We start from the raw sequence: 22511 nt of genomic DNA, 5'->3' as shown, positions 1-22511 counted from the left end.
AGCCATTAAAAAATAAATAATTATAATTAAGAAAATGATCCGTTTTTCCCACTTCCCTTACTGCTTTCATGTGTTTCAAACATGAGTTTCAGCTTGCCTGAGGTGTCAGACTTGACAACAGTTGCTGTCAATTGGAGCTCTAGATTGGTTGGCCAAAATTCTGTGTCGAGGCTAAGCGAAGGGTCCATTGGCCCATTATACTCTCCATGTTGGGGGAGAGAGAGAGGGAATGCGAGAGAAAGAGGGTTTATTGAACATGTTCTGATCTCACAAATAAATCACTGTTGGGAGCATATCAGTTGCGGACATTGTTTCATATTTTTCAGTATTCTCAGTTCTCTCTTGACACTTGTGAAGAGCTCTTTTGAGAGGCCAATTTCAAGTCGCATAAGAAAGTACAAAAATGCATGACAGTAGTATTTCAAGTGCTTATGTTCAATAAAACCTCTTTCTCTTGCATTCCCTCTCTCTCTGCCTCTAAACTCAACATGCAGTCAAACATCAACGATTACTCACTGCTGCAGTAGCAAAACTTCTGTCATAAATGTCTCATCAGCGGTGTCACTGATGTCAGAATTCTCTCTTCAGTTCCAGGAACTCGAGTGCTGGCCACCGGAGGGGCTTCTTCTAACAAGGACATTCTGCAGGTTGGTGGTGTTGATAACCGTCTCATGTTTTTATAAACTCTCTTTTTGGCTTTTTCTATCCCCTACAAATGGTTTATTTATAACCCCTGTTTTTCAAAGGCGCTATTGTGTGGTTTGGATCAAAACGCGCACACACACACACACACAGTAGCTGATTACAGTATGTGTGCTGTCCTCAGTTTGCGGCGTGAAGCTAATGCCATCTGACTGCCATGTCTCCTGCAGGGCCACACAGCTGTGTTTGAGGCCTTGTGATTCGTGTAACCCCGGCTGACCTCTCTCTCCATACATTAGGCCCTGTGTGTGTTCTCATGGTCCCTTTGTTGTGCTCAGCCCAGCACACCCCATGCATTTACATTGTGCTCCCCCTCGAGCAAGACACTTGGCTACAGTCCCTTCACTATATTTGTGTGGGTGTTGTGGGCGGCATGCTCAGTTTCAATGATATTGACATGATGCAGTATTGGAAATGGAGCCATTAGAATGCGTTGCCATGCCAAGCCCCTGTGGAACAGACATTTGTTATGTATTCATATTCTCTCTGTGATGATGATGTTACATGTTAGAAGTATTTTGACGCTACAGATGTTTTGTTTGCCGTCTAATTATTTTTTTATTACAAAACATAATGTTGTATCGCTTCACGCCTTAACAAGGTTATTCCCTGATGAGTGGCAAGGTAATGAAATTAGAGCGCTGCAAAATTGTGTATGTTTTACACTCTAAGTGAGTGGAAATGGAATCAATCGGCCTCAAAACAGGAAACAATAACTATGAGGAAACTGTATGCTCTTTTGTTCCTTTGTTTCGTTTCTTGTTTCGAGTGAAATGGATGAAAATGATAGCCTTCTATCCTCTCTGCAGTGTTTAGAGATCTTATTTAAGCCACCACTAACCTGTGTAAATACAGATACAATCCACAGTATAGAATTCAGTTCAGGTATGTGTCATTAGACATTTCTTTCTATATTACGGACAGTGACTCATAGTGTAACATTTGCAGACAGTAATATTTCCAATAGCATGCGGTCCCATTCCTCTTCTCTCCGTACTCAGGTGCTATCTGACGTGTTCGATGCTCCCGTGTACACCATTGACGTGGCCAACTCTGCCTGTCTAGGCTGTGGCTACAGGGCCCTGCAGGGTGAGTAAGGCTGACGTATACAACAGAGTTTCTCCAATGCTGGCCCCGGAGAGCTGCAATACTGGGTGTGCAGGTTTTGTTCCAGCCCAGCACCAATACCCCTGCTTTAAATCATCAACTAATCTTGGTCTTTGGTCTGAACCATAATAGCGGGTTCAGCTGGTGTTACTGCAGGGCTAGAACAAAAGACTGCACTTGCAGTAGCTCTCCAGGACCGGAGTTGAAGAACGCTGCTATAGGAACCCTTATGGAGATACATGTACAGAATGACTCATGCTGTTATTCAATATAATTTCCTGCCTACTTTGTTCCTTTGGTATATTAGCATTCTTTTGTGTTCAGCCGATTCCTCCATCTGATGGAGTTTAGAGGGCACCCATGTTGGATATGTTTATGCTGGTTTCGACATTAAAAGGATGTCCAGTAATTCACTCACATGTTCATCTGGAAGTGTACTAAATTAAGACAAATGAAAACATTTTCCTCAGTGAATTCTCTTGAACTTTGACACTTCAAAGGCTTAAGCCAGCATGGAACCGTCATACAGAAAAGATCAAGCGGTTAATAATTCTAAGAGCCGATTTTTTTTGCAGCATCAATTAATCTGAAGAAGTCTTTGCTTCTAAGTGTAAAATAAACAATTTTGGCATTTCAAACACTAGGCAGGGCTATATCATAGAAGCTGCATTCAAACAGTAAGACAAATGTGTGCATTTCATTGAATATTTGGATTGATGTTCTGTTTGTGCAGCTGACATGTTTTGTCATAATAAATTGATTAGTCTGATTCATGGGGATTTTTGGGCATGAATTTTGTCATCTGGAAGTTTGATCAATGGGATCGATTGGCTCTCATTGCCCCATTATCATAAAGATGAAATGGTATTTCCTTCCCCAAAATCGAATGTATGTACAGTAGCAGACCTGGGTTCAAATACACTAGCTGCTCTTGATTGAGCTCACCTGAGGAAATGGACCCAATGGAATATTCCCAAAAGTTCAAACCCCGCCCATCTGGCACTCCAGGCAGGCGCAATCAAATACTCAACGTAGATTAAAGACTAGTACTATTTGAATCCATGTCTGAAACATCTGACGTACAGCAGGAAAGAGAAAAGACAGTCAACACTTAGTAATCCTTTGTCAGTTGGTCACAGCATTTAAATGTCAGCGAGAGGAATTTAATGTCTTAGCATTTAATAAATGGCATTGAATCGATGGCTTTTTAGAGATTAGCACTCCTAAATTAGGCTTTAATTATTATTTTATTATGCATACTTGTTTTGCGGTCTCACCTTTCACCAATGTTTTCCCGGTTTCCATAAACACTGCTTATGCGCCTCGAATACATTTTAATGGAAGTCAAAACTCGCAAGTGGAATGCATCCGCTTGGTTGTTTTCCCTTCCATTGTGTGAGTGTGTTTTCCTCAGAACGTTCATGTATAATCATGCATTCACATAGATCGTCAATTATACTTAATGAAAACCTATTAATGTTTCAACCAGACTTGGATGGGTTGTATTATTATTAGTTTTTTTCCAATACTTTGGGTCTTTGATTGAGTCTGCCTAGAGTGCCGGATGGGCAGGGTTTGCACGTTTAAGATGATTCCATTGGTTCGGTCATGCCAGGCAAGCTTAATGGAGCGCAGCTGAAGTACGAAAGAAAGTGAATACCATCTGAACCCAGGTGTGGTTTCAATGTACCAATCCACAGTGTGAGGCAATTACAACACTGCTCAAAGATCTAGTTTGTGTTACAATGGCCAAAACACGAAACAATTCAACACTGAAGGCTTGAATCTCCTCATTAGCGATACTCTATATAGAGATTATGAATGAGGGAGGAAGATATATGATTTATGAGTAGCTTAGAGGCAGATAGACAAAACAGTATAACAAAGCCAGAGAAATGTACGGCATGTGTTTGATTAATCAGGCCTTTTGCTTCACCACCAGTCTAATCATTAGATCTTGTCATAAGTTGCTCATAAAAAAAAAATGCCTGCGGAGATGATGTTGACGAGAGCTCATCTCTTCACACTGTTAATTAAACAATAAAGAATGAAGTGTCTCTGCGTCCTCCCCTCCCCCACTTCGCAAACACCAGGCCCTGTGCGACGCAATGCATGGTCTGGGGGGAACAGAGACAGAGCCGCTGTTCTAGGTCCTACGACGACAAGTCCATTTTCATTACATGCAGTGCTCAGTTTCAATCGCTTGTCATTGTTTATTATATTCCAGAGGTGGGAAGCAGGGCGGGGGTGGAGGGTCTGAATCTGGGGGATTGTGGTTGGGTCGAGCAGGTGGGGGGGGGGGGGGGGTAATGTGCTTCTCCAGTGTAATTTCTATGCTGAGTGATCTCATTAATATGAGTATTTCTGTCATGTTTTAGGGTGACGGGGGAGACAGTTCCTGTATGTTGTTGACAGGCCAGGCTTTTTGGCCTCATTTTAGATTCCACGCCAGGGACCGAGGCTTAGAAACTAACCAATAAATACGTCTCTAAAATGTAGCCCGGATGGAACCTGACTTCATTCAATAAGTCTGCCAAGACCAATTGCCTCCTCGTCTTCGGGACGGTTGAAATGAAGCACTCTGTCTTTTTTGGCAGAAACACATGCAAGTGCATGTGTGCGCGCGCACACACACACACACACACACACACACACACACAAATGAAGCCTATCGAGTGGAGAAAGGAATTGTTCTATGTCGTGTTTTGGCTTGAGTCAAATGTTGGATGTCGTGCCAAAGTTTCTCAGCCATGGCTCACTAGGTACAGCTAAGTAAATACATGGATTTTTGATTACCAGCCTATGAGTGAACTGGGTCTGGGGCTTGGATAAGTAGCACTTAAGCACAGCAGGCCTCCATAATTCTTGCATAAATGTCATGTGACTTGCAACATAAATATTGACTTAACGAAGCATTCGCCCCAATTTTCATTGACCCACTTAGCCATCCATGTTGAATCATGTAAACTAACTGATGTAGAATAATGCTATATATGTATGATGCATATAATGGCCCATAAAATACGCCACAGCAATATTTCCATCTTGCCTTCCTTACTTAACTACAAATGTCAAACAAATTTGACATACGTATTTGATGTTTTTCCTTTCATAAGTGACATATTATTTGGAGATTGCGTTGTCAGATCTGAGCTGAAAATGTCAGTTTCAATGATGGAAGCGAAAATAAATTGAGTCTGGAAAGCCACAGTGATTATGGCATTGTTCTACACAGCCTAGACCACGATACGTTAAAACAATATCCCTGCACCCAATAACCTGGCGTCAAATGTCAAGAGTATTCAGAGTCAACAGATATCGTAGAGACAAGCTATTCGACTCCTGCAGAAAAGGTCAGCGTTGCCGTAATGTCTTACGCAAGCGACCGCTGACATCGTGACCAATTTAGACCCGAAACCTTTCTTCCTTACACCTTCACTGAACTTAAACACAAACTATAGAGCTTCTTCTCTTCATACAGTGTCCTTCAGAAACAATGAGCTTAAACACTAACTATACAGCTTCTCTTCAAACAGTGTCCTTCAGAAACACTGAGCTTAAACACTATACACCTTCTCGTCACACAGTATCCTTCAGAAACACTGAGCTTAAACACTATACACCTTCTCGTCACACAGTGTTCCTTCAGAAACAATGAGCTTAAACACTAACTATACAGCTTCTCTTCAAACAGTGTCCTTCAGAAACCCTGAGCTTAAACACTGAGCTTGGGCTCCCGAGTGGCGCAGCAGTCTAAGGCACTGCATCTTAGTGCTAGAGGCGTCACTACAGACCCTGGTTCGAGTCAAGGCTGTATCACAATCGGCCGTGATTGCGAATCCCAAAGGCCGACGCACAATTGGCCCAGCGTCGTCCGTGTTAGGGTTTGGCCGGGGTTGGCCGTCATTGTAAATAAGAATTTGTTCTTAACTAACTTGCCTAGTAAAATAAAGGTTAAAAAACAACAAACAAAAAAAAACACTATGTAGCTGCTTCACACAGCGTCCTTCAGAAACACAGCTTAAACACTATACAGCTTCTCTTCACACAGTGTCCTTCATAAACACTTTACAGCTTCTCTTCACAGTGTCCTTCAGAAACACTGAGCTTAAACACTATACAGCTTCTCTTCACACAGTGTCCTTCAGAAACACTGAGCTTGCAATCATATTACAAGCTTTCTCATCCATTTATGTGCAGATGATAGTCTTATACTCAGCTGGCCCCTCCCTGGATTTTGTGTTAAACTCTCTACAACAAAGCTTTCTTAGTGTCCAACAATCTTTCTCTGCCCTACAAAATAAAGGTAATGTTGTTCGGTAAGAAGAATGCCCCCCTCTCCCCACCGTTGTGATTACTACCTCTGAGGGTTTAGAGCTTGAGGTAGTCAGTCACCTTATACAAGTACTTGGGAATATAACTAGACGGTACACTGTACTTCTCTCAGCACATATCCAAGCTGCAGGCTAAAGTTAAATCTAGACTTGGTTTCCTCCAACATAATCTCTCCTCTTTCACCCCAGCTGCCAAACTAACCCTGATTCAGATGACCATCCTACCCATGCTAGATTAAGGAGACGTAATTCATAGATCGGTAGGTAAGGGTGCTCTCGAAGAGCTAGATGTTCTTTACCATTCTGCCATCAGATTTGCAACCAATGCTCCTTATAGGACACATCACTGCACTCTATACTCCTCTGTAAACTGGTCATCTCTGTATACTTGGCGCAAGACCAACTGGTTGATGCTTATTTATAAAACCCTCTTAGGCCTCACTCACCCCTGTCTGAGATACCTACTGCAGCCCTCATCTTCCACATACAACACCTGTTCTGCCAGTCACATTCTGTTAAATGTCCCGAAAGCACACACCTCCCTGGGTCGCTTCTCTTTTCAGGTCGCGGCTGCTAGCGACTAGAACGAGCTCCACAAAGCACTAAAACTGGACAGTTTTATCTCCATCTCTACATTCAAAGACTCAATCATGGACACTCTTACTGACAGTTGTGGCTGCTTCGCCTGATGTATTGTTGTCTCTACCTTCTTGCCCTTTGTGCTGTTGTCTGTGCCTAACAATGTTTTGTGCTGCTACCATATTGTGCTACCGTATTGTGCAGTGTCACTACCGTGTTGTTGTCATGTTGTGTTGCTACCATGCTGTGTTGTCGTCTTAGTTCTCTCTTTATGTAGTGTCTCTCGTGTCATGATCTGTTTTTTGTTCAACATTTACATTTTTTATAAAAAGCCCCCGTCCCCGCAGGAGGCCTTTTGCCTCTTGATAGGCCGTCATTGTAAATAAGAATTTGTTCTTAATTGACTTGCCTCGTTAAATATAGGTAACAAATATTAATAAGATGACATGTGGTCGAAGCGACCTAACCTTTTCCTTGATGATTCCCTATTGATGTTCTAGCATTTATACAAATCTATCTATCATGACATAAGGCGAGAACCAGATGCAGATGGTCGGAGTCTTACAATATGTATTAATCCAATAGGGGAAGGCAAGAGACTTGTTGTGGACAGGGAAAAGGGTCAAAACCAGTTCAGAGTTTAAAAGGTACCGAAGGCCAGGCAGAATCAAGGTCAGGGCAGGCAGAATCAAGGTCAGGGCAGGCAGAATCAAGGTCAGGGCAGGCAGAATCAAGGTCAGGGCAGGCAGAATCAAGGTCAGGGCAGGCAGAATCAAGGTCAGGGCAGGCAGAATCAAGGTCAGGGCAGGCAGAATCAAGGTCAGGGCAGGCAGAATCAAGGTCAGGGCAGGCAGAATCAAGGTCAGGGCAGGCAGAATCAAGGTCAGGGCAGGCAGAATCAAGGTCAGGGCAGGCAGAATCAAGGTCAGGGCAGGCAGAATCAAGGTCAGGGCAGGCAGAATTAAGGTCAGGGCAGGCAGAATCAAGGTCAGGGCAGGCAGAATCAAGGTCAGGGCAGGCAGAATCAAGGTCAGGGCAGGCAGAATCAAGGTCAGGGCAGGCAGAATCAAGGTCAGGGCAGGCAGAATCAAGGTCAGGGCAGGCAGAATCAAGGTCAGGGCAGGCAGAATCAAGGTCAGGGCAGGCAGAATCAAGGTCAGGGCAGGCAGAATCAAGGTCAGGGCAGGCAGAATCAAGGTCAGGGCAGGCAGAATCAAGGTCAGGGCAGGCAGAATTAAGGTCAGGGCAGGCAGAATCAAGGTCAGGGCAGGCAGAATTAAGGTCAGGGCAGGCAGAATCAAGGTCAGGGCAGGCAGAATTAAGGTCAGGGCAGGCAGAATCAAGGTCAGGGCAGGCAGGATGATCAGGCAGGCGGGAAAGAAGTCTAGAGTCAGGCAGGGGTCAAAACCAGGAGGACTATCAAAAAGAGAATAGCAAAAGGAGTACGGGAAAACACGCTGGATGACTTGACTAACATACAAGACGAACTGGCACAGAGAGAAAGGAAACACAGGGATAAATACACTGGGGGAAATAAGCGACACCTGGAGGGGGTGGAGACAATCACAAGGACAGGTGAAATTGATCACCTTTGGCACTTGAAATGTAATTCTCATTTTTCGGATGTGGAAGCAATATATCCCACCTCCTAGAATAAATGTTTCCATACATACGATTACACACACAAACAAGCACGCATAATATACATACATGCATGCATACATGTATACATACAGTACCAGTCAAAAGCTTGGACACACCTACTCATTCAAGGGTTTTACTTTATTTTTACTATTTTCTACATTGTAGAATAATAGTGAAGACATAAAAACTATGAAAGAACACATATGGAATCATGTAGTAACCAAAACAGTGTTGCCACATATGCTGAGCACTTGTTGGCTGCTTTTCCTTCACTCTGAGGTCCAACACATCCAAAACCACCTCAATTGTGTTGAGGTTGGGTGATTGTCGACAGGTCATTTGATGCATCACTCCATCATGCTCCTTCTTGGTCAAATAGCCCTTACACAGCCTGGGGGCGTGTTGGGTCATTGTCCTGTTGAAAAACAAATGATAGTCCCACTAAGTGCAAATCAGATGGGATGGCATATCACTGCAGAATAAATAAATCACAGACAGTGTCACCAGCAAAGCACTCCCACACCATCACACCTCCTTCTACAAGCTTCACGGTGGGAACCACACATGCAGAGATTTTTCCGTTTATCTTCTCTGCGTCTCACAAAGACATGGCGGTTGTAACCAAAAATCTAAAATGGTCTAATGTCCATTGCTCGTGTTTCTTGGCCCAAACAAGTATCTTCTTATTATTGATGTCCTTTTAGTAGTGGTTTCTTTGCAGCAATTTGGCCATGAAGGCCCGATTCACACAGTCCCCTCTGAACAGTTGATGTTGAGATGTGTCTGTTACTTGAACTCTGTGGAACATTTATTTGGACTGCAATTTCTGAGGCTGGTAACTCTAATGAGCTTATCCTCTGCAGTAGAGGTAACTCTGTGACTTCCTTTCCTGTGGTGGTCCTCATGAGAGCCAGGCTCATCATAGCGCATGATGGTTTTTGCGACTGCACTTTCAAAGTTCTTGACATTTTCCAGATTGACTGACCTTCATGTCTTAAAGTAATGATGGACTGTCATTTATCTTTTTTGAGCTGTTCTTGCCATAATATGGACTTGGTCTTTTACCAAATAGGGCTATCTTCTGTTTACCACCCCTACCTTGTCACAACACAACTGATTGGCTCAAACGCATTAAGGAAAGACATTCCACAAATTAACAAGGCATACCTGTTCATTTAAATGCATTCCAGGTGACTACCTCATGAAGCTGGTTGAGAGAATGTCAAGAGTGTGCAAAGCTGTCAGGGCAAAGGTTGGCTACTTTTAAGAATATCAAATATAAATATATTTTTTGATTTGTTTACACTTTTTTGGTTACTACATGATTCCATATGTGTTATTTAATAGTTTTGATGTCTTCACTGTTATTCTACAATTTAGAACATTTAGAAATAAAGAAAAACAATTGAATGAGTAGGTGTATCCAAACTTTTGACTGGTACTGTACATACAGTTGAAATCAGAAGTTTACATACACTTAGGTTGGAGTTATTGAAACTATTTTTTTCAACCACTCCACAATTTTCTTAGAAACAAACTATAGTTTTGGCAAATCGGTTAGGTCATCTACTTTGTGCATGACACAAGTCCTTTTTCCAACAATTGTTTACAGACAGATTATTTCACTTATAATTCACTGTATATACAGTTGACGTCGGAAGTTTACATACACCTTAGCCAAATACATTTAAGTTTACATACACTCAATTAGTATTTGGTAGCATTGCCTTTAAATTGTTAACTTGGGTCAAACATTTCAGGGAGCCTTCCACAAGCTTCCAACAATAAGTTGTGTGAATTTTGGCCCATTCATCCTGACGGAGCTGGTGTAACTGAGTCAGGTTTGTAGGCCTCATTGCTCACACACGCTTTTTCAGTTCTGCCCGCACATTTTCTATAGGATTGAGGTCAGGGCTTTGTGATGGCCACTCCAATACCTCGACTTTGTTGTCCATTTTGCCACAACTTTGGAAGTATGCTCGAGGTCATTGTCCATTTGGAAGACCCATTTGCGACCAAGCTTTAACTTCCTGACTGATGTCTTGAGATGTTGCTTCAATATATCCAAATCATTTTCCTGCCTCATCTATTTTGTGAAGTGCACCAGTCACTCCTGCAGCAAAGCACCCCACAACATGATGCTGCCACCCCCGTGCTTCACAGTTGGGATGGTGTTCTTCGGCTTGCAAGCTTCCCCCTTTTTCCTCTAAACGTAACAATGGTTATTATGGCCAAACAGTTCTATTTTTGTTTCATCAGACCAGAGGACATTTCTCAAAAAAGTAAAATATTTGTCCCCATGTGCAGTTGCCAACCGTAGTCTGGCTTTTATATGGCGGTTTTGGAGCAGTGGCTTCTTCCTTGCTGAGCGGCATTCCAGGTTATGTCGATATATGACTCCTTTTACTGTGGATATAGATACTTTTGTACCTGTTTCCTCCAGCATCTTCACAAGGTTCTTTGCTGTTGTTCTGGGATTGATTTGCACTTTTCGCACCAAAGTATATTCATCTCTAGGAGACAGAACGCGTCTCCTTCCTGAGCTGTATGGCGGCTGCGTGGTCCCATGGTGTTTATACTTGCATACTATTGTTTGTACAGATGAACGTGGTACCTTCAGGCGTTTGGAAATTGCTCCCAAGGATGAACCAGACTTGTGGAGGTCTACAATTCTTTTTCAGGTCTTGGCTGATTTATTTTGATTTTGATTTTCCCATGATGTCAAGCAAAGAGGTACTGAGTTTGAAGGTAGGCCTTGAAATACATCCACAGGTACACCTCCAATTGACTCAAATGGTGTCAATTAGCCTATCAGAAGCTTCTAAAGCCGTAAAATAATTTTCTGGAATTTTCGAAGCTGTTTAAAGGCACAGTCAATTTAATGTATGTGAACTGGAATTGTGATACAGTGAATTATAAGTCAAATAATCTGTCTGTAAACAATTGTTGGAAAAAGTAGATGTTCCTACCGACTTGCTAAACTATAGTTTGTTAACAAGAAATTTGTGGAGTGGTTGAAAAACAAGTTGTATTGACTCCAACCTAAGTGAACCTAGGTGAAATATTTACTTCGGCTGTCTCCTGAGTGTGTGTGGGGTACGTGACCGTTAGTGTTTCTCTCACTTTCCATGCTTTTAACAGGTTTATGTGATAGATATGTTCCGTGGGCCGTTGGATCCAATAATTAACTTCTCCTGTTCTCTCCAGTACTTCATATGGTCCTTTCCATGTGGCTAGTAGTTTGAACTCTGTTGTTGGGACCAGCACTAACACCTTTTCTTGCGGTTGAAATTCCCTAAGGGTAGCCTGCCTGTTATAAGTTTGCCGCTGGTGCCCTTGTGCTTGTCTCATGTGCTCTCTGACGATTGGCATGACTGTGGCTATCCGGTCTTGCATTGCCGTGGCATGCTCTATAACACTAGTATACGGGGTGGATTGGTGCTCCCAGGTTTTCCGGGCGATGTCTTAAGATTCCCTGGGGGTGCCTCCCATATACCAGCTCAAAGTGGGAAAACCAGGGTGCAGTTCAATCTCTCAACTTGCCTGTCCATCTGAGGATGGTAAACCGATGTCAACTGTTTCACCTGCCACAATTTACAAAGGTCCGCCATACGGCGGGACATAAAGGGGGTTCCCTGGTCAGTAAGAATCTCCTTTGGAACCCCTACCCTGGTGAACAGGAGCACTAATTCCATGGCAATATTTTTGGAAGCCATCGTCCGAAGGGGAATGGCTTCTGGGTAGCGAGTGGCATAATCTAGAATGACCAGAATGTATTGGTGCCTTCTGGCGGAATTGGGTAGTGGGCCCACTATATCCATCGCTATCCTCTCAAATGGTGTTTCGATTACTGGGAATGGTGCTAGCGGGCTTCTAACAGCTGATCGGGGAGCTGTTAACTGGCACTCCGGACACTCTCTGCCGAGCCACTTCAGCCTGAATTCCTGGCCAGTTAAACCTCCTTACAATCCGGTCTCAGGTTGTATCGATACCAAGTTGTGCCCATGAGTTAGATCCAGTACTGTCCTCTGGTACCGGATTGGGACCAACAACTGCTCCACCACATCAACCCCTATTTTTGACACTCTGTACACCAAACCCTTTTTCATGATGAAGTGGGGAAAACTATTAGGCATCGTTCCATCATTTATGGGAGTACCATCTATGTCCTGCACATCTGCTCTGGCTTGCTGCAGGGTTGGATCCTGGTTTTGGGCCGTCCCGCCTTTGGGTATTTGCAGCTGGTAAATGAGCTCTAATTTGGTCCTGTGATTCCCTTTAGGCCTCTTAATTAACTCCCGGGTGTTTCTCTCTTGCTCCTCTCTGAACAGCTGGTTGGTGTGGTGCTGGACCTGTAATGTGTCCTGATACATTCACATTGTATCCTGATGAGCTATTTGTTGAGCTCTAGTTGCCTCTTGTTGGGCGGCCACCGCTTGTAACAGGGCCTGTATGGCTCCCTCCATACTCATTTTCCCCGAGCAATCTGTCCGAACCAAACAAAGCCACAAAAAAAGCCTGACTCCCCTTTGGAGTGCTAACTGAACATTTTTTTTCCTCTACCTAACCAGCGGTATGGTTAGTCCGTATGCCCGCATTCTCCACCACATGTGACAAACCTCTTCAAGATTAGGAGAATTTGTCACAAATTAAGCGGGAAACCGTCACCAAAATCACCCGAAGAATGAGAGGACTTTAGAACAAGACGGTACCTGTGTGTTTGTTTCTCCGTCCTGGTCCACACAGGCCGCAGGCGAGGTCAAGGGATAGCGTTCCCCTTGCTTCTGGAAATTGTAGTTTTGTCAGCCGGCCATTTTGTGATCTGTAGTTTTGATCGGGGTGGCCATTTTAGTGAGAGGCCAGAGCCTGTTTATTAGTTCTGCTCTCACATATCTGCCATTTATCACTCGACCCCCTTCTTTTCCACATTAGTATTACATGTTTAATACCCAACGGATAAATACAGTATCTATGATGTACCCATTTTCAGCAATTCTTTGCCATAAGTTTATTTACCTAGGTGATACACATTGTATTGTGATGTACCCCTTTTCAAGGATTGGTTGCCATTTGACTAACTTTTAACACGGGGGTATTTGATGTTTTTTGTAAACTGAATCCACTTTTTGTTTGCCAGGACTTGTTGCTGAATCAGGAGTGTCCTTCGCTGAGGCGGTGAGAAAAGCCCCAGAAGCCCAGCTAGCAGTGACCCCAACACCTGGAGCTGACAAGGTACAGCAGCACAACCCAATACAGCTCAGCAGCTCTCTCACTCTCTCTTTCCTTCTCATTCTCTCTACCGCTCCCCCTCCCTCTCGCTAAGTCAACACCGCGTCTTGGTTGTGATCAGCATTTATTCATATTGGGAATCTGTGTCTAAATATGGCCTCTTGCATATACAGTGGCAAGAAAAAGTATGTGAACCCTTTGGAATTACCTGGAATTCTGCATAATTAGTCATACAATTTGATCTGATCTAAGTCACAACAATAGACAAACACAGTCTGTTTAAACTAATAACACACAAACAATTATACTTTTTCATGTCTTTATTGAACACACTGTGTAAACATTCACAGTGCAGGGTGGGAAAAGTTTGTGAACCCTTGGTTTTAATAACTGGTTGACCCTACTTTGGCAGCAATAACCTCAACTAAACGTTTTCTGTAGTTGCGGATCAGACTTGCACAATGGTCAGGAGAAATTTTGGACCATTCCTCTTTACAAAACTGTTTCAGTTCAGCAATACTGTTGGGATGTCTGGTGTGAACCACTCTCTTGACATCATGCCACAGCATCTCAATCGGGTTGAGGTCAGGACTCATATTTCTTCTGTTGAAGCCATTCTGTTGTTGATTTACTTCTGTGTTTTGGGTCGTTGTCCTGTTGCATCACCCAACTTCTGTTGAGCTTCAATTGGAGGACCGATAGCCTCACATTCTCCTGCAAAATGTCTTGATAAACCTGTGAATGTCCAGGCCCTGAGGCAGCAAAGCAGGTCCAAACCATGATGCACCCTTCACCCTACGTTACAGTTGGGATGAGGTTTTGATGTTGTTGTGTGTTCCTTCCAAACAACTCAACTTTAGTTTAATTTGTACACAGAATATTTTGCCAGTAGCGCTTTGGAACATCCAGACGCTCTTTTGCGAACTTCAGATGTGCAGCAATGTTTTTTTTACACAGCAGTGGTTCTTCCGTGGTGTCCTCCCATGAACACCATTCTTGTTTTGTGTTTTATGTATTGTAGACTCGTCAACAGAGATGTTAGCATGTTCCAGAGATTTCTTTAAGTCTTTAGCTGACACTCTAAGATTCTTCTTAACCTCATTGAGCATTCTGCACTGTGCTCTTGCAGTCATCTTTGCAGGACGGCCACTCCAAGGGAGAGTAGCAACAGTGCTGAACTTTCTCCATTTATTGACAATTTGTCTTACAGTGGACTGATGAACATCAACACTTTTAGAGATATTTTTGTAAACCTTTCCAGCTTTATGCAAGTCAACAATTCTTAATCTTGGGTCTTCTGAGATCTCTTTTGTTCGAGGCATGGTTCACATCAGGCAATGCTTCTTGTAAATAGCAAACAACATTTTTTGTGAGTGTTTTTTATAGGGCAGGGCAGCTCTAACCAACATCTCCAATCTCGTCTCAATGATTGTACTCCAGATTAGCTGACTCCTGACTCCAATTAGCTTTTGGAGAAGTCATTAGCCTAGGGGTTCACATACTTTCCCCAAACTACACTGTGAATGTTTAAATTATGTATTCAATATAGACAAAAAGACAATAATTTGCGCGTTATTAGTTTAGGCACACTATGTTTGTCTGTTAGATGAAGATCAGATCTAATTTTATGACCAATTCATGCAGAAATCCAGATAATTCCAAAGCGTTCACATACTTTTTCTTGCCACTGTGAGTAATACTTTGTGAAGGCATTTCAATAAGTTTTCCAAATGGATTACATACTATTTTAAGGTAAGGCATGTGAATGAGGGATACATATGCTAAGGAACTAGCTGTCTGTGCCTCAAAGGCAATGGCTCCAGGTCTACATTTTCTGTACAACATTTCTTTGATCGCCTCTTTGATCTTTCTGAATGGTTTTAATGTCCCGCTGTTAGCTCAGGGCAGACAGCTTGGATGTAACGTGCCGCCTAAACAATACTATTAAGTAGCACCGACAGGATTGGAAAAGTGCTTAGCAATGTGACCAATGAAATCACAGTGTCCTAATGAAGTGACCAATGAAATCAGTGTCTTCGCCATTTCCCGGCCTACCTCAAATGTCACAGAGCTCTACTGTTTAACAGTGGCAGCGTCACAGGGGGAACATGAGGATTGTGTGAGTGACGGCTATGACTACAAGACGCTTTTTTAGCCACTGAACTCTCCCCTCAGATTCCCCTCAGTCTCCAGACTTATCGGCTGCCGAATAGCCTACTTTTATGAGTCACTGCTTCTTCATTAAATGCTTCATCCCCCTTTGGTGAAGTGATTGTAAAAGTGAATTACATGCCATCCCCTCTGACCGGTGGTAGAAATACATGGGGGTCACGCAGGGACAGACGGTGGTTTGCTATCTAAATGGGGCCAGATACTTTGTGTGTGTGTGTGTGTGTGTGTGTGTGTGTGTGTGTGTGAGAGATTGAGAGACTTTTACAGAAGGAGATTAATGGATGGGGGAAAGCTCAGTTCTAGTTAAAATACATGATATTTAGCCCAAATAGGCCAATAAGGAGCTGTGTGAAATTGAAGTGACATTTCTGGGAATTAGTGGGCGAGGCAGCCATTGTGAGCATTTGTAAGAGATGCAGCCAATGCGACAGTGGACTGATCAAGCGGCATCTTTGATAAAACACAGCGAGGTAATTGGGGTCGGTGACTCTGCGTCATTGTGAACGGCCACTGCTGGGCTGCTAGTATGTGCAAATGGAGGCTTGAGCGATGTTGTTAACCCTCTAGAGTCTAAGCTGGGGAGAACTGTTTTATGACGGTCATACCAAGGATCATTCAGCTATTTGATCTAGAATTTTAGGACCCCTTTAGGTATCCCCCGAAAAATAACAGATGAATGAATAACAGATTAATTCATAGAAAAACAGATAGTTACAGTTGAAGTCAGAAGTTCATATACACTTAGGTTGGAGTCATTAAAACTCATTTTTCAACCACTCCACAAATTTCTTGTTAACAAACTATAGTTTTGGCAAGTCAGTTAGGACATCTACTTTGTGCATGACACAAGTAATTTTTCCAACAATTGTTTACGGACAGATTATTTCACTTATAATTCATTATTTCACAATTCCAGTGGGTCAGAAGTTGACTGTGCCTTTAAACAGCTTGGACAATTACAGAAAATTATGTCATGGCTTTAGAAGCTTGTGATAGGATAATTGACATAATTTGAGTCAATTGGAGGTGTACCTGTGGATGTATTTCAATGCCTACCTTCAAACTCAGTGCCTCTTTGCTTGACATCATGGGGAAAACAAAAGAAATCAGCCAAGACCTCAGAAAAAAAATAGTTGACTTATTCAAGTCTGGTTCATCCTTGGGAGCAATTTCCAAACGCTTGAAGGTACCACGTTCATCTGTACAAAGAATATTACACTAGTATAAACACCATGGGACCCCACAGCCGTCATACCGTTCAGGAAGGAGACGCGTTCTGTCTCCTAGAGATGAATGTACTTTGGTGAGAAAAGTACAAATCAATCCCAGAACAACAGCAAAAGAAGATACTGGAGGAAACAGGTACAAAAGTATCTATATCCACAGTTAAACAAGTCCTATATCGACATAACCTGAAAGGCCGCTCAGCAAGGAAAAAGCCACTGCTCCAAAACCGCCATATAAAAGCCAGACTACGGTTTTCAACTGCACATGGGGACAAAGATTGTACTTTTTCCTCTGGTCTGATGAAACAAAAATAGAACTGTTTGGCCATAATGACCATTGTTATGTTTAGAGGAAAAAGGGGGAGGCTTTTAAACAATTTAAAGGCAATGCTACCAAATAAAAATTGAGTTTATGTAAACTTCTGACCCACTGGGAATGTCAAACAAAAGCTGAAGTAAATCATTCTCTCTACTATTATTCTGACATTTCACATTCTTAAAATAAAGTGGTGATCCTAACTGACCTTAGACAGGGAATTTTTACTAGGATTAAATGTCAGGAGTTGTGAAAAACTGAGTATACATGTATTTGGCTAAGGTGTATGTAAAACTTCAGACTTAGAAAGATATTTGTATTTGTAACTATTTGTATTTTTTTCACACATATTTACCCCCTTTTTTTTAGGTACTTAACTACTTACATATATATACTTCCATTCATTTATATTTTTTACTGGTAACGGCGAGTCATGTGAGGCTTGTGGGCATAAAAGAGCAAAACCTTTCCATAGAGGGGTCATAATAGTGTGAAGGCCAGTCAGTACAGACACTACAGATGTTTTTGTGAGAAGACCAATTTCCTGGATGTCTCATGGTCTGACAAATACCGCTGTATCTCGGCCACCTTCCAATGCAGATGGGATGTCTCCTGGTCTGACAAATACCGCTGTATCTCGGCCACCTTCCAATGCAGATGGGATGTCTCCTGGTCTGACAAATACCGCTGTATCTCGGCCACCTTCCAATGCAGATGCGTAAGGCCGCAATTGGCAGATGTGGTGAATTGAGGCGCAGCCCATGCAAAAAAAACCTGATCTCTATCTTAAACTGACAAATTTTGATGGGAATATTTTTATTATGCTAATTCGATTTCCACGGGGCCACTGAAATTGACTCAAGAGGGTCAACTGAGGTATATAGGTTGATCTCCCTGTGTAGGAATGGCCATTTTTGACACACTGGTGTTTTCATGCTCTTATTGAGACTGTAATTTCTATACGAGGAAAATGTACTCGCAAATCATCCTGCTTTACATTGTGAGAGCAGCTCACTCACTATTCACATTGCACAAGAGTTCATCATATTTATTTGACATATGAACATATCATAGGCATGGAAACCTATATATGTCTAGGACAAAACCATAAGGCCCAAGAGAGAACACATGTGCAAATACTGTAGAGAGTTAGTATGTGTGTGCTTGTGTGTGTATCTGTGTGTGCCTGTGCTTACAATTCATGAAGCGCAGCAGGAGTGTGTCGAGGTGAACAAGTTCTTCCTATGAGGTGAAGGTATATAGCAGGCAGTACCCATTAGAAAAACCCACCGCACATACCTATAGATGACGTGCGTATATGTGTGTGTGTGTACAGTTCACAAAGCATTACACAGCAGCACAATGTCCCGAGGGGAACAGGTTCCTCTGACGTGGAAGTAAGTTAAGTTGTGCTCTTTTAGCCTCTGTAAGGGCTTAATTATGGGATAAGGGATGTGGGAGCACTGTAGGTCTAGTTAATTAACATTGTCTAGGCTTAAAATAAGAGGATCCTGGGATGATTGACAGTTGTCACAATGTTATGAAATGTACTGGTTTTGTACTCCTTAGTCCAGAAGTTAAAAAGCAACATCAACAGTCAGGGTTGTAGTTGTACGTACGGTGTCCATATTTGGACTTGTTCAGAGTCACAAGAAGTTGGTGTCAATAGTTAACGGGAATATATGGGAATGAATGAGAATATATGGTAATTAACGCAAATATATGCGAATTAATAGTAATACTTTTTAAATGTAGATGTTTTTTGCATTGGATATATTTACCATATCATATGGAGATAGAAACAGAGACCTTTTACCTTATCATAAGTACACATAATAATTTGTAATTAAGTCCTACCAATAGAAATAAAAAAAAACAATTTAGTTAAGAATTTAACTTTAATTAAATGAGTTGACTCTTCACATGGGATGATTTCACTGAACAAACAAACAAAAGAAAGGGAATATCGAATGATCCCCAATGATCCATCGCATCTCCCAAAATGTTTTCAACGTACATACAATTATAGTCTACAAACTACAGCTTTGGTTGTCTTCCTCTCAGGCTTCCATGTTTTCTCCTTGGACCTCCTCAATGTCCACCTCTTGAACATCAGACTCTGAGGCCTCATCTTCACTGTCACTTTCAAACCTTGTTGAGGATGGCTCGTTGTCAGGCTCAAAAAGCCTCAAATTTGCCCGGATGGGCCAATTTTTCAACCCTTGTATTGGTCAGCCTGTTGCGTGCTCTGGTGTGTGTGTTCCCAAACAAGGACCAGTTGTGCTCTGATGCGGCTGATGTTGGTGGGATTTGGAGGATGATGGAGGCAACAAGGTAAAGAGCCTCAGATCCACAAAGTCCCTTCCACCAGGTCGCTGATGAGATATGTTGGCACGACTGCCATATTGCATCTCCATCCCAAAGCCCTTGCTTGGAAGTGTACTTCGCCAGACTGCCAAGAACCTTGCCCTTGTCCAGGCCAAAGTGGCGAGACACAGTAGTGATGACACCATAGGCCTTGTTGATCTCTGCACCAGACAGGATGCACTTGCCAGCATACTTGGGGTCCAACATGTACACTGCGGCGTGTATGGGCTTCAGGCAGAAGTCTTTTTGATGTATTTCAGAACTGCAGTTTCCTCTGCTTTGAGCAACAGTGAAGTGTGCAGGGCAGTACGGATTTATTCTCTTACATCTGCAAGCAGAGTCTGAACATCAGACAGGATGGCATTGTCTCCATCAATTTGTGCAATGGCTACTGCTATAGGTTTCAGGCTGCTTACCACTCTCTCCAAAATAAATAATCCAGGAGGATCCTCTTGATGGGGCTGTCCATATCGATATGGCCAAACTCCTTCCCCTCCAGGAGACTGTTAAACATGATGACAACACCACCCCAACGGAAGTTGCTGGGCAGCTTCAATGTGGAGCTCTTATTCTTCTCACTTTGCTTGGTGAGGTAGATTGCTGCTATAACTTGATGCCCCTTCACATACTTAACCATTTCCTTGGCTCTCTAGTAGAGTATATCCATTGTTTTCAGTGCCATGATGACCTTGAGGAGCAGATTCAATGCATGAGCAGCACAGCCAATGGGTGTGATGTGAGGGTAGGACTCCTACACTTTAGATCAAGCAGCCTTCATGTTCGCAGCATTGTCTGTCACCAGTGCAAATACCTTCTGTGGTTCAAGGTCATTGATGACTGCCTTCAGCTCATCTGTAATGTAGAGACCGGTGTGTCTGTTGTCCCTTGTGTCTGCGCTCTTGTGGAATACTGGTTGAGGGGTGGAGATGATGTAGTTTAATTATTCCTTGCTCACAAAAATCTGACCACCCATCAGAGGTGATTGCAATACAGTCTGCTTTCTCTATTATTTGCTTGACCTTCACTTGAACTCTGTTGAACTCTGCATCCAGCAAATTAGTAGATAAAGCATGTCTGATTGGAGGAGTGTATGCTGGGTGAAGAACATTCAGAAATCTCTTCCAATACCCATTGCCAGTTGCATACACAGCTCGAGCAAGACATTCATCAGCATTTCTCTGACTACGTTCCTCCATTGAGTCAAAAAAAACTTCTGATTCCAGGAGGACCAATAGCTGTTGCTATCGATAAAGTGTCTGATTCATCATTTTCACCTCAAATAGAAGTAAAGGGACTTTTGTCAGAGGTTGCTTGTTGTGAGCGCTGAGGGAACTTTATGCACATGGCCAGATGATTCTGCATCTTTGTTGCATTCTTCACATATGATTTGGCACAGTATTTGCAAATGTACACAGCTTTTCCTTCTACATTAGTTCCAGTGAAATGTCTCCACACATCAGATAGTGCCCGTGGCATTTTCCTGTAATTAGGGAAAAATTATGTTAAAAAAACAACCAATACAATTCCATGTACAGATAAATAGTTAAGCAGTTAGATTAAACAACTGCTTTGTAAGATAAAAGTTTTAAAATGAAACGTATGGAAACAGGTGAATTAACACTCCTCAGTTATCAGGCTCAAGCAAGCTAAAACCCACATGGTAGCAATAACTATCTAGCAGAAATTGTTAACAAGTAAGAAATTATATAAACACACTTTGCTGTAGGCTACTATTTACTAGTTAACAAAAAATAATGTATGTCATATAAGATATATTCACCCCACCCAGTATTGTAATCAAAACTTACCAGAAAGCATGTAGTCCTTGGCTCAGACAGTGTAGTAGTGTGGTAGTGTGGGGAAAATTCTGGAAATTTGCCAGAAAGTTTCGACCTTTTGCAACCATAGTCAAGAGTCACGCTCCTTCTCAGTTATGTTTTTTGCAGCGTATTTGGTGGTTCTTCAAAAATATTTTGGCATAAAAGCCTTCTCCTAGCAGGTGTGTCCTTCAGAGCACATCAACAGATTGACAGTACTATTATGTCAACAATGAAACAAGTAGTGAGGAGAAGGGGGAAAAAACGCTTTTAAAGAGAGATGTTCCAAATGTGGGCTTAAACTTCAACCTTGATAAATATTCATGAGCTAGGACTACGACAGCTTAATGGCAAACATCTTAATATTTTTTTAGCTTTTGTCTTTATTCCCGCAATCACTCACTCCCCCCCCCCTCCCTTCCCTTCCCTCAAGGTCATCTATGTAGGCTGTGTGAAAGAAAGACAGTAACGATGTGGGCCGCTTGCTGTTTCTTAATTTGGAGTTTGACAGAAACATCACAGTTCAACAATTGTCTCATTGTGAAGGATTCTGGGAGGAAAAAGCTTAGTGCCTACCTCCCTCCTTAAATCCGACATTACCCACCACAACAAAGGCACATTAACATGGCGACTGGTATGATTTGGGGTCCCAGAAAAAGGGAGACGGTTTGACATGTCTAATATCTCTCATATCTTTGGCATGTTGAATTTCTCTGGAATCACTGACATGTCGAATATCTCTTATCACCCAGTCCTGAAGAGTAATTCTAATGGCGAAGGCATGAATAACAACAATAATGCATATTAGATATCAGTCCTAATGTTTTGTGTGTATGGGATGCAAACAGTGGTCAAATTAGACTGCCATTGATTTGGAAGGGTATTTTTTTGGAATGGGGAAATATTGCCAAAGTTGATATCAAACGTGTACCTTTCTGTCATTACAAACTGACAATACCATGTGAGATATAAATACACTTTTATAATGCATTTATATCACATGAAAAATTCATGTATT

The 22511-nt window shown here is 42.3% G+C and overlaps 1 protein-coding gene across 3 annotated transcripts in view; it reads left to right on the top strand.

Moving 5' to 3' along the window:
- Nucleotides 1-22511, top strand: part of LOC139367026 (xylulokinase homolog (H. influenzae)) — a 60082-nt gene that overhangs the window by 28656 nt on the left and 8915 nt on the right. For all 3 annotated transcript variants that reach the window (XM_071104913.1, XM_071104912.1, XM_071104914.1), the window contains 3 exons: nucleotides 589-647; nucleotides 1704-1791; nucleotides 13504-13598. In XM_071104913.1, the coding sequence (XP_070961014.1) occupies nucleotides 589-647; nucleotides 1704-1791; nucleotides 13504-13598 (242 nt within the window). The remainder of the gene's footprint in view (nucleotides 1-588; nucleotides 648-1703; nucleotides 1792-13503; nucleotides 13599-22511) is intronic.

This window comes from Oncorhynchus clarkii, chromosome 15 (assembly GCF_045791955.1).
Source record: "Oncorhynchus clarkii lewisi isolate Uvic-CL-2024 chromosome 15, UVic_Ocla_1.0, whole genome shotgun sequence".
NCBI lineage: Eukaryota > Metazoa > Chordata > Actinopteri > Salmoniformes > Salmonidae > Oncorhynchus > Oncorhynchus clarkii.
This window is presented reverse-complemented; position numbering and strand designations above follow the sequence as displayed.